At 41.0% G+C, this 10,413-nt stretch overlaps 1 protein-coding gene across 1 annotated transcript in view; it reads left to right on the top strand.

Annotated features, from left to right (window-relative positions):
* prkdc (protein kinase, DNA-activated, catalytic subunit) overlaps positions 1-10,413 on the top strand; it is a 102,411-nt gene that overhangs the window by 31,217 nt on the left and 60,781 nt on the right. Inside the window, exons 41-47 of the mRNA XM_063207035.1 lie at positions 1,811-2,018; positions 2,329-2,510; positions 2,931-3,099; positions 3,425-3,490; positions 5,322-5,385; positions 7,330-7,478; positions 8,212-8,349. Coding sequence (XP_063063105.1) covers positions 1,811-2,018; positions 2,329-2,510; positions 2,931-3,099; positions 3,425-3,490; positions 5,322-5,385; positions 7,330-7,478; positions 8,212-8,349 — 976 coding nt within the window. The remainder of the gene's footprint in view (positions 1-1,810; positions 2,019-2,328; positions 2,511-2,930; positions 3,100-3,424; positions 3,491-5,321; positions 5,386-7,329; positions 7,479-8,211; positions 8,350-10,413) is intronic.

The following is a 10,413-nucleotide window of genomic DNA, read 5'->3' as shown; positions in this document are numbered from 1 at the left end:
TGATAATATGTATTCAAACATGGAGAGACAGAATATCAAAAAGAAATTCCAGAGAATAACTTAAAATAATATATTTTAATTTATTTGTATTTAATTTAGGTAAATAAGTGTTTGACCCCTCTAGCAAAAGAAGATAAAGTGCTTTGTGGCAAAGTCCTAGTTGTCTAGCACTGAGGTCAGATGCTTCTTTTAGTTGATGACAATGTTTGTGCATATAGTAGAAAATATTTTTGCCCATTTTTCTTTGCACATTATCTCTAAAACATTAATAGTTTGTGGCTGTAGCTTGGTAAATGGGAGGTTCAGTTCTCTCCATAGAATTACTATAGGGTTAATATTTGGAGACTGTCTAGGCCACTTCACAACTTTAATATGCTTCTTATAGAGCCACTCCTTCGTTGCTTTGACTGTATGTTGTGTATTATTGTCATGTTGGGAGATCCAAAAATGGCCCACCCTTCAGTGTAGTGGTGGAGGGAAGGACGTTTGCACTCAGGATTGCACATTACATGTATCCCTCCATCCATTCGTTGACGATGTGAAGTTGCCCTGTGCATTGGCCAGACAAACACCCTCAAACCATAATGATACCACTTTCATGCATGATGGTGAGGAGGGTGTTCTTGGGATCATAGACAGCAGTACTCTTTCTCAAAACACATTGAATTGTGATAATGCCAAACAGCTTGATTTTGGTTTCATCTGACTACAGCACCTTCTTATCATATCCTAAACCAGTCTGATGTCCGTTGGCAAACCTCAAGTGGGACTGCACAGGTTCCTTCTGAAGTAGAGGTACCATGTGTGCAGTACAGGATTTTAAACCTCTGTGGCATTAAGTGCTACCAGTAGTTTTCTCAGTGATTTTGGTCCCAGTAGCTTTGATATCATTGCCTAGTCCATCCCGTACAGCTCTAGGATGATTTCTTTCTGTTCTCATGATTATCAAATCCCTACAAAAGGTCAAATCTTGTATAGAACCCCAGACAGGCTGATGGATAGTCATTTTGTATTCCTCGCATTTTGGAAGAAATGCATCAACAGCTGGGTCATTAATACTCAGTCTCTTTCTTGTGGCTTTGCAGCCCATTTAATCTTTGTTCAGGTCTAAAATCGTGTCCCTGATATAATTTAACCGCTCTTTGGTTTTTCCCATGCTGGTGAGGTTGGAGTGTGACTGATTCACTCATACTATGGACTGATTCTGCTGATTCAATGTGTCTTTTATGCATGTTAGTATGTACAGGTGTCTTTAATTCAGATGACAAGTTGATCGGAAGTGCCCATCTGGTCTGTGGGCCTGGAACTGTAATCAGTTGTCAGGGGATCAAATACTTATTTGGCTCGATGAAATGGAAATAAATTAATATATATTCTCTTCAGTTAATTTCTGGATTTTCTTTTTGATATTCTGTCTCTCCATATTAGAATACATATTATCATAACATTTATTGACTGATCATGTCTTTGTTAGTAGGCAAACCAACAAAATCAGCAAGGGATCAAATACATATTGGACTCACTGTATATACAGTATATATACTTTCATGATATCAAATGTATAACTTTATAAGTAATTTCTATGTAATATACTTAAATATATCCACTAGACTTGGTGGATTACCAGTTAAATTGTTACAGGTGTAGTCATTATACTTGTACTTGTCTTAAAGAGCCAGTGTGGTATACTCTATTGTATGTTTAATGACTTTAATAGATAACTCTTCCTAATTTTAATCTGTAATTCTTTATGCACTCATCTGTGAGATTGAACGTCATGTTTATTTTTACATGTGCCTGTCCTGTACAGCTCAACTGTTGATCGTCAGTTGGACTTGCTGTCCGCTGTCTACAAAACGTTCCGTGAGGCTGACGTTCCGGTGCGTTCCATGCTGCTGGCGGTGGTGGACCGTGTTCTGTTACCCCTGGCAACCCACTGCAGTCCCTGGGCCCTCAGCTTGTTCTTTGTCACCAACATCTCGGACGTCATGACAACCCTGCAAGCCCGCGCCAGCAAGGTGTGTCTGACCCCTGACATCAATTCTGTTTCTTAATGAGAAGGACTGTACTGTTAAATGTTACACTGTCTGTAAATCCAGTGTATAGTCTTTACATGTTGTGCTTGGAAATTACATTGTAGGGTTATTTGATCGCTCTTAGTGCTCTAAAACATGCCTTTACCTTAGTGCTAGAATCATTCTGTTTTATTACATTTTTACAGTAGTGATGAAAAGGTTGAATCTATTCTAATGTAATCTAAGGTTTTTAATCTAGTGTATTGGTAATCTAATCATCAAAATCATGTGTTGTGTCCTTTTCTCTCCTCAGTCAGTGGAGGCTGCGTTTGAGAGCCAGGTGATGATGAAGAGAGGACTGTATAAGCTGATGGAGCTGCTGTACTCCCGGCTGCCAAAGGAGGAGCTCTACTCCAAAGAGTCTCAGATCAACCAGGCCTTCTGTGGAGACGGCGCCAAAGCAGAGGGCAACGAGCTCTCCAAGAACCTGCTCAAGTAAGCCATTTGTCTAAAAGTTTTACAGATGGCAAAGTTTGTGTTGGACTGTATTTGGCACACTTAACAAATATTGCGGCGATACAAAAAGTGTGTGTTTGTGTGTCAGTCACTGACTGTTATGATACAATGCCAGCAAGATGAGTTTGCCAAACTTTTTACCGCATGTGGCAACTGTTATACATTACCGACATGGTCATTTTCACATCTCAGCAGCTGCTTCATAAATGTGCTTTTACTCAACTGATTGCTGCACAAAAAAAAAAATCAAGAATAGACACGAGTTTAACAGTCTTCAAAATTCATTTTGCATATCCAACTCCCAACCCAACTAATATATTTTAAAGTGGTTATACCCTTTTTGTTGACAATAAGGGAGGCGTTTCTCATGGTCATTGATGTCTCTTTTTTTACTTCCAGGTCGTGTTTCGAGGCCTTCACAGAGAACATGACGGGGGAGACGCAGCTGCTTGAGCTGAGGAGGCAGCTCCATTGTGCCTCCTACAACTGCGCCATCGCACTCATCTGCTGCAGCTTCAACGAGACCAAGTTCTACCAGGGTTTCCTCTTTACCGAGAAACCAGAGAAGGTCAGCTGCTTCAAAATGTGGTTTGTTTTAAAACAAAAATGCTGTAAGAAGAGTGTCATGAGTGACTCATGATGAGTCTGTCTGTCATTCCTATTAGGGAGAGAGACCATTACTCCAAATGTAGGCCTACTTATTTTGGTTGGAGCCTATAGCAGAATACACAAGCTTTAAAAGCCTATACAAATGTAAAGCTATAAATACTTTCAGTTGCTTTATAACCACATGGGTTGTGTATTGCTGTAAATGCCGACAAAACGCCACATATTTTATTGAAATAATTTAATGCAGAATGTTGACCATGTGTATTTTGTCTTTCTGTTTCCAGAATCAGCTTATATTTGACAACCTCTTAGACATCCAGAGAACATACCAGTTCCCCATTGAAATTGATGTAAGTTCCGTTCAGTTTGTTGGACTGTATTATGCAAATAGAATAGTGGGCGAGGGCAGGTGCACTCTAAAGCATGCTCAACAGATCGTTGACAGTTGCACTCTAAGGGTCTTTTCACACCAGGCGTGCCGCTGTTGCCACAATTTCAGCTATTTTTACCGGTGGAAGCGAAAGGTATCGAAACGGATTAGTTCTTTCACACCAACATGGGCGATGGCTCAGTGCTGCACGGCATTTAGAAAATCCAACTCAAGCAGTGGGTGGCGCTGTCCCATTGAAATGAATGGCAAAGTAGCAAAATAGCATTGACTCTGAAGGTATTTTGAACTGAACTGGCCGCGCACGCCGACGCGGTCAGTGTGAAAGGACGAGTAGAACACACTGGCCAAGACCGCCGTCTTCGCATTGTCGCCACACCATGCTCTGGTGTGTAACTTGCCTAAAACCTCTTCACCAGTAGCCTAGAGAGCTAAACCCCTACAGGAAAAAAACTGACAGGGGTCTAATGTAGCTGGGGCGGTGTGTTGGCGGGACAAATGGTTGTCTGTCAAAATGCCTCTGCACTCAATGCCACGTAATAGGATGGTGCAAACAACCAATCACACCGAATCCCCACACAGTAGTTTCAGTCTGATCAAAATCAATGGCTGCTGCTACAGCCCAGGATGAGAACACTTCCACTTGTGCGGTGCGTTAAAGATCTGGCTCCGCGTTTATAATTGGCACTGGAACTGTGAGTACCATCAAAACTGTCAAGACTAAAATGGTGAATGTGTTTGCGACAAAAGCCAGGCCTTGATGCAGACACTGATTACCTTAAAAGTAAACTCAATAGAATCGTCAACTGTCCGAAAATAGACAATGCACGTTGCAGAATTGGCTCCTATAGAGTTACTGCTGAATGTAACGATGTAGGTGAAATGTATAACTCTGTGTGGCTCATAACAACTCCTCATCAGAGCTCCTTCAAGCCAGAGTTCAAAGTGCCCACTGCAGTCTGTGACATCAACCGACCTGGCGTTTCCATGGCCACTAATTGTTATCTTACAACTGCCATGACCTACTGCTGGGGCAGAGTGTTGGCGATGAAGCTCGCCGTTCTGTTGTGGATAGTCTGCAGGCAGAATGTGATGCATTATGTTTTCAAGAGATTTTTACTGTTGATGATTATCAGGCTAGGTCATGAGGGCTGACTCTATGGCTAGTAAAATGATAAGGCATCTTTACATTGCACAATCCTATGTCCTATGTTTCATACATACAGTGGTATGAGAGAGTTTGGGCACACTTCTGGAAAATGATTACATCGGTTTATCTCTTGATGAATTTTTGAAGCAACAACTTTGTTTGAACACATGTGAAACTATAGGAGAAATAAATATTTCAGTTTTGCGCATTTTCTCTTTCTTTGAGTCTGTCTTTGGCAGATTTGGGCACGTGTATAGGAAATAAACAGAATTGAGAATTGAATTATGTGTGCATTGTTCCATTTTAGTGGCTCCCTCTGGAAAAATAAGAATGGAAAGGTTCCATAGAATGTCCCATTCATAAAATAAAAAACTGCTTTGCTTTTGTATTTCTCTTTCAAGTGTAAAGAAATCCCGCTCACTGTCCATTCCACCAACAAACTTTAATACGTTTCTGTCATCTGACCTTCTCGTCGTATTAGTTTGTTGGTGGAATGGACAGTGTGCAGGATTTCTTTACACATTTCTTCCCCACTGGGATAACATACTATGCACCTGTCCAACTACAGAGGTGTGCAAAAGCGTCATTTTGAACTGTTTTGTAGATCTCTGCAATTCTGTTATGTCTGTCCTTTGTTTCTCAGGTTCCTATTGAGCGAAAGAAGAAATATGTCATGATACGCAAGGAAGTGAGTGGAGAAAATGGAGGTAAGATTTTTTTGTGTTTCATTCTATACTCTGATAAATGCAATGCAATTAAGGCGAATGTAATCTCAGTTTTTAATGCGTTTTCTGATGTAGCTAGAGAGCAGAACTTAAAAGGTACGTGTTCTGTGCCAAAGTAAAAATGGTACAACATGCCCAGACAGAATGGATGCCACCACCTGTGTGTCTTGAGGGCAAAGAATCCATTCCCTCTGACTATCACAGCTCTTACAGCTCGGTAATATGCTTGTAAAAAAGACGTGGCCTACACAAGTTGCAAGTTGAACATTGGATAGTGAGTTGCATGTTGGTTTTAAATTGTGTCTGCTACCTAAAAAGATGTGCTACACTGAACCATAAGACTAGAGAAACTTGATAATTTAGCCGACCACTGCCAGATAGGAATTATAGGAATTAGAAACACATGCAGACATGCACACAAATACAACCATCCTTGAGATTTTCTGATGTGAAAGAATATATGGCATTTCTTTTACTGTGGCGTTTTACAAAACATTGGCTGACGCCAATCTGAGAGTTGAGACTACAATGCATTATATTTAATATGCTAGCCATACATTGATTTCTTAGGTAGATTGTGTCCCTTCATATTTTGACTTGATAAATAACATACAATGCATAGTCTAAACAATTCATAATGTTAATGATGCATGTGTTATGCACACTTCTTACTCATTATCAGAATTGTGAACTGTATACAGTAGTGTAGAAAAAAAACACACACACCACACTAACGTTGCAGTTACCAAATAGATGCATTTATACACTTTCCACATTAATATAACACAAAGATTTAACAAAGCTGGATATACATATTCCTTCAGAAAAGTAAGCACATATTTGAGAACAAATCATGCTCTTTCAGAACACATGAGGTTCAGTATTTTTTTAATAAGTAGTATTTAATTTACAAATTGAGTTGAGTTAATAAATGTCATAAAACATTAATAAGAGTAAAAAAAGTAATAAAAGGCAAGCTCACACTCTATGCCAGTTTTTCAGTTTAGATAAAAACAAATTACAAAAAGATAAAGACAAATCACTTTTACCCAGTGATAGATAACCTTCATTAGTTCTACTTCTTTACCATACAACTCTACTTGCAGCCTTCAAGTGCTGTGTTTGGCTGTTCTCCTTCATTATGTTTTTCCTCCTCTTTCCTTTGGATCTCATCCACCATTTTCAGTAATTCTTCAAAGTGATTCTCCACAGAGTGTATCTCCTTTCCTTGAAACATGATTTTGCCGCTGTTGTACACGTTCACATTCAGGATCTTTATGCTCCTTCTTCTCCTATTTGGTTCACGGCGGGAAATGTTGATTTGTTTGGCATACTGAATTGATCTCTCTTCTAAATCGTAATCCTTGTAGAATCTCCAAATGGCCGTGTGCCAGGCATCCTTTCGTCCCGTACGGAAAGTCACATTAACAAGTTTGTCCTTGTTTCGAAAGTGACTACGCAGTCTTTCTGGTTGCAACTTTGCTGATGGCTGCTGGGTATCCTCAGAGAGGTATTCAACAGGCAGTCATCACCAAGCTTGGCCATACCTGCAAAGTTAATATCTTGGTTATGTTTCTTATACCTGCAGTCACCTTGCAGTTACTGGTCTATTCATTATTTCCTTGATTTGATCATGTTTTTAATGCTTACCTTTCTCTGTATCAACTACAGTAGTCCTTGATTCCATTCAGCCGGTGTGTAGTCTAAACAATAGGTTCTGTTACTTGATCTTTTATCCTGATTTGAAACAAAGGTGTTGCAACATTAACCATTAAGGATGCAATTATATGCGTCACTTCTTGTGGGCGTTCCTTTGGCTGCCCTCCAAAGTGGATGGGCTTCAAAGACACCCGCCAGATCAAATAATTAGATTTAATATGATTGTAAACAATCCTTTTGTGTGACTGTTTTATTCTGTTCCTTTAGATGCCCCAGTGTACCTGTCCTCCCAGTCCTACATGGCTGACAGCAGCCTGAGTGAGGAGATGAGCCAGTTTGATTTCTCCACCGGAGTACAGAGCTTTTCCTACAGCTCCCAGAATCCATCAGGGCTCAGCAGAGCCAAGAGGACACAGGTAAGGCATGTGTGGAGATGTCAGTTATTTTTCAGTTGGACAACACTTCAAATAAAAGACTGTGTCTGTGTGTGTGTGTGTCACACCTACTGCCCTCCCGCATAACGCATTGGTATGCTCCTCTACACTCCTCCGCATTTTTTCACTGTGCCAGCCAGCCCGTTTTCCCAAGTCCCCAAACACCGCAGGCAATGACAGTTAACCCATTAACCCATTGTGTCCTGGAGTGACATATACGCTGCATTCAGGTTCTTTAGATATGGGCTGTTTTATTGAAAGATATGGGTATGTTAGAGCTGAATTAACACATTCCAGTGCAAACTGAAGGTTGTAGCTTTTAAATGCAACTGATTTCATGTTTTTATGTGCTTCAGAGGCTGAGATATTTAGGTTTTAATAAGGAGAGGGCACATTTTCCCAAAAAGGGCTTAGGCTAAAATCGGTTGAATGAGTGTTTGCTCCGGAGACACAGGCCAAAGTATAGTGCAAACGTGTGTGTGTGCGTGTGTGCGTGTGTGTGTGTGTGTGTGTGTGTGTGTGTGTGTGTGTGTGTGTGTGTGTGTGTGTGTGTGTGTGTGTGTGTGTGTGTGTGTGTGTGTGTGTGTGTGTGTGTGTCTGTCTGTCTGTCTGTCTGTCTGTCTCTGTCTGTCTCTGTCTGTCTGTCTGTCTGTCTGTCTGTCTGTCTGTCTGTCTGTCTGTCTGTCTGTCTGTCTGTCTGTCTGTCTGTCTACAGGAGCCAGTGGACACGGTGGCCCAGGAGGAGACAGTGGAGCTGGAGATGGATGAGTTGAACCAGCATGAGTGCATGGCCAGCATGACCGCCCTGCTCAACCACATGCAGAGGAACAACATAACGCCCAGAGTACCAGAGGTAGGGGTTTCACTCGCCCATCCCAAATGATCAGAATCGGTGGCCTAATCACTTGGTGCTTTATTTTATACTCATTTGATCAGGCCAAGACATGCAGTGTTTTTAGACACATTTTTGAAAGAATGGGCCACTCTCGGAAGCTCAGTGAACTCCAGTGTGGAACTGTCATTGGATGCCACCTGTCATGAAATTTGCATTTCCGCACGGCTCTGCCAAATGTTAGGATATGACATCACTCCCAAAGTACTGGAGGTACGGGTCCGTGTGTGCACATGTTTGTTTGCGTGTGAGTGTGTGCGTGTGTGTGTGTGCAACATATTACCAAAAGTATTCACTCTCCCCTCCAAAGGATCAGAATCGGTGTCTTAATCACTTGGCCTGGCCAAATGTGTGTAAAATAAAGCGACTAGGCAGGCAGTGTTTTACAAACTTTTTTGAAAAAAATGGGCCACTCTCAGGTGCTCAGTGAACTCCAGTGTGGAATTGTCATAGGATATCACGTGTGCAACAAATGCAGTCATGAAATTTCCTCATTCCTGTGCTGAATATTCCACATTCAGCATTCCACATACAGCAGGGCCGCTGACAGCTTTGGCTGGGCCCAGAGTAATCTGAAATGGCCCCCCACCCAATACATACAATAAAATGACGACCCAGTTCTGGGCTTCCCTGCAGAATGTATAAATGGAGTGGATTGCAGTGATGTGCCTTGAATTACGAGTGTTGGAAATAACATGTTGTCCTGAAGAATGATTAATAATTTAATGAACACCAAAACCACAGATTTTGGCAAGACAAAAGTTTTGTCGCTTACAGAAAATAACGTGAAAAATTAGCAGATATACAGTTGAGGACGATATTATTAGCCCCTCTCCTGAAATTAGACATTTCTCTTGATTTCTCAGTAAGAATGAACATTATTAACAGTTTCTGTTATTCTGGAAACAAATACACTGATGGAGATAATGTTCAATCAGTTGAATTTTGATTTTTCTATTGTTACGATGAGTTTAAACAAAAAAGGGCAAAAATGACAAGGACAAAATTATTAGCCCCCTGATCATTAATAGTCAATATGGCGCCATTTATGAACCAAAACTGACAACAGGCTCTGATAAGTTGCAACCTAGGTTGGCACATGCCCCACTAGGGATTTTGCCCCACTTCTTTACTGCAAAGTGTTCTAGCTGGTCCAAATCGCTGAACATAGACATTAACCACAGACTCTCAGTGGGATTGAGGACTGGACTATGAGCGGGTGATTCCAATATCATGATTTTAGTGTCCTTGAAGAACCTCTGAACTAATCTAAATGTATGCTTTGGGTTACAATGTTGTTGGAAGACCCAGCAATCCAGATTCAGACCCAGACTCCCTGTGTCTGAGGCTGAATAACACACTAAACTTGATGCCCCACCACTATGTGAAACTGTGGAAACTGCTTAGCCTCATTAGACCAAAGAAGCATTGGACACCTGCCTAGATAATTGTTAATGACCTGGCCTCACCTGGAGGTTTCCCCCCCCCCCCAAGAAAGACAGTTGTTAGGGCTTGTCATCATATTGGGCTTTGGGGCCATCATCACAGAAGAACCCCTTTACTAAAGGCAGTGCATATCAGAGTGTTATTGAGCTTTGCCTGTGAACATTTGAAAGTCAAAAATGAGTTTTGAATGTCTCTGCTTTCATCTGATGATATTCAATTGCACCTGCTTTGAAGCATGGATTCTGCTTCTGTCCGGTGAAGAAAGGGATAGGCCTTGAATCGTTATAAGATGGTTTCTACAATTAAACATGGTGGTGGATGCATCATTCTTTGGCAGCCTCAGCCACAGGAAACCTTGTTTGGGTGTACGGCACCATAAAAACTGAAAATTATGATAGAATGTGGAAAGTGACCTTGCAAAAACATGCTCATAGAGGGAGCTAAGATCTTCACTGGATCTTTCAATAAGATAATAACCCAAAACTTGCATCCAAAATAGTTCAAATGTTCTTCAAGGATACTAAAACCATGGTCATGGAGTGGTTCAGACCTCAATCCTTTAGATAGTATTTGAAGAGT

This window comes from Engraulis encrasicolus, chromosome 9 (genome assembly GCF_034702125.1).
Source record: "Engraulis encrasicolus isolate BLACKSEA-1 chromosome 9, IST_EnEncr_1.0, whole genome shotgun sequence".
In the NCBI taxonomy this organism is placed as follows: domain Eukaryota; kingdom Metazoa; phylum Chordata; class Actinopteri; order Clupeiformes; family Engraulidae; genus Engraulis; species Engraulis encrasicolus.
Note: the sequence above shows the minus strand (reverse complement) of the source record. Positions and strands in the feature narration are given on the sequence as shown.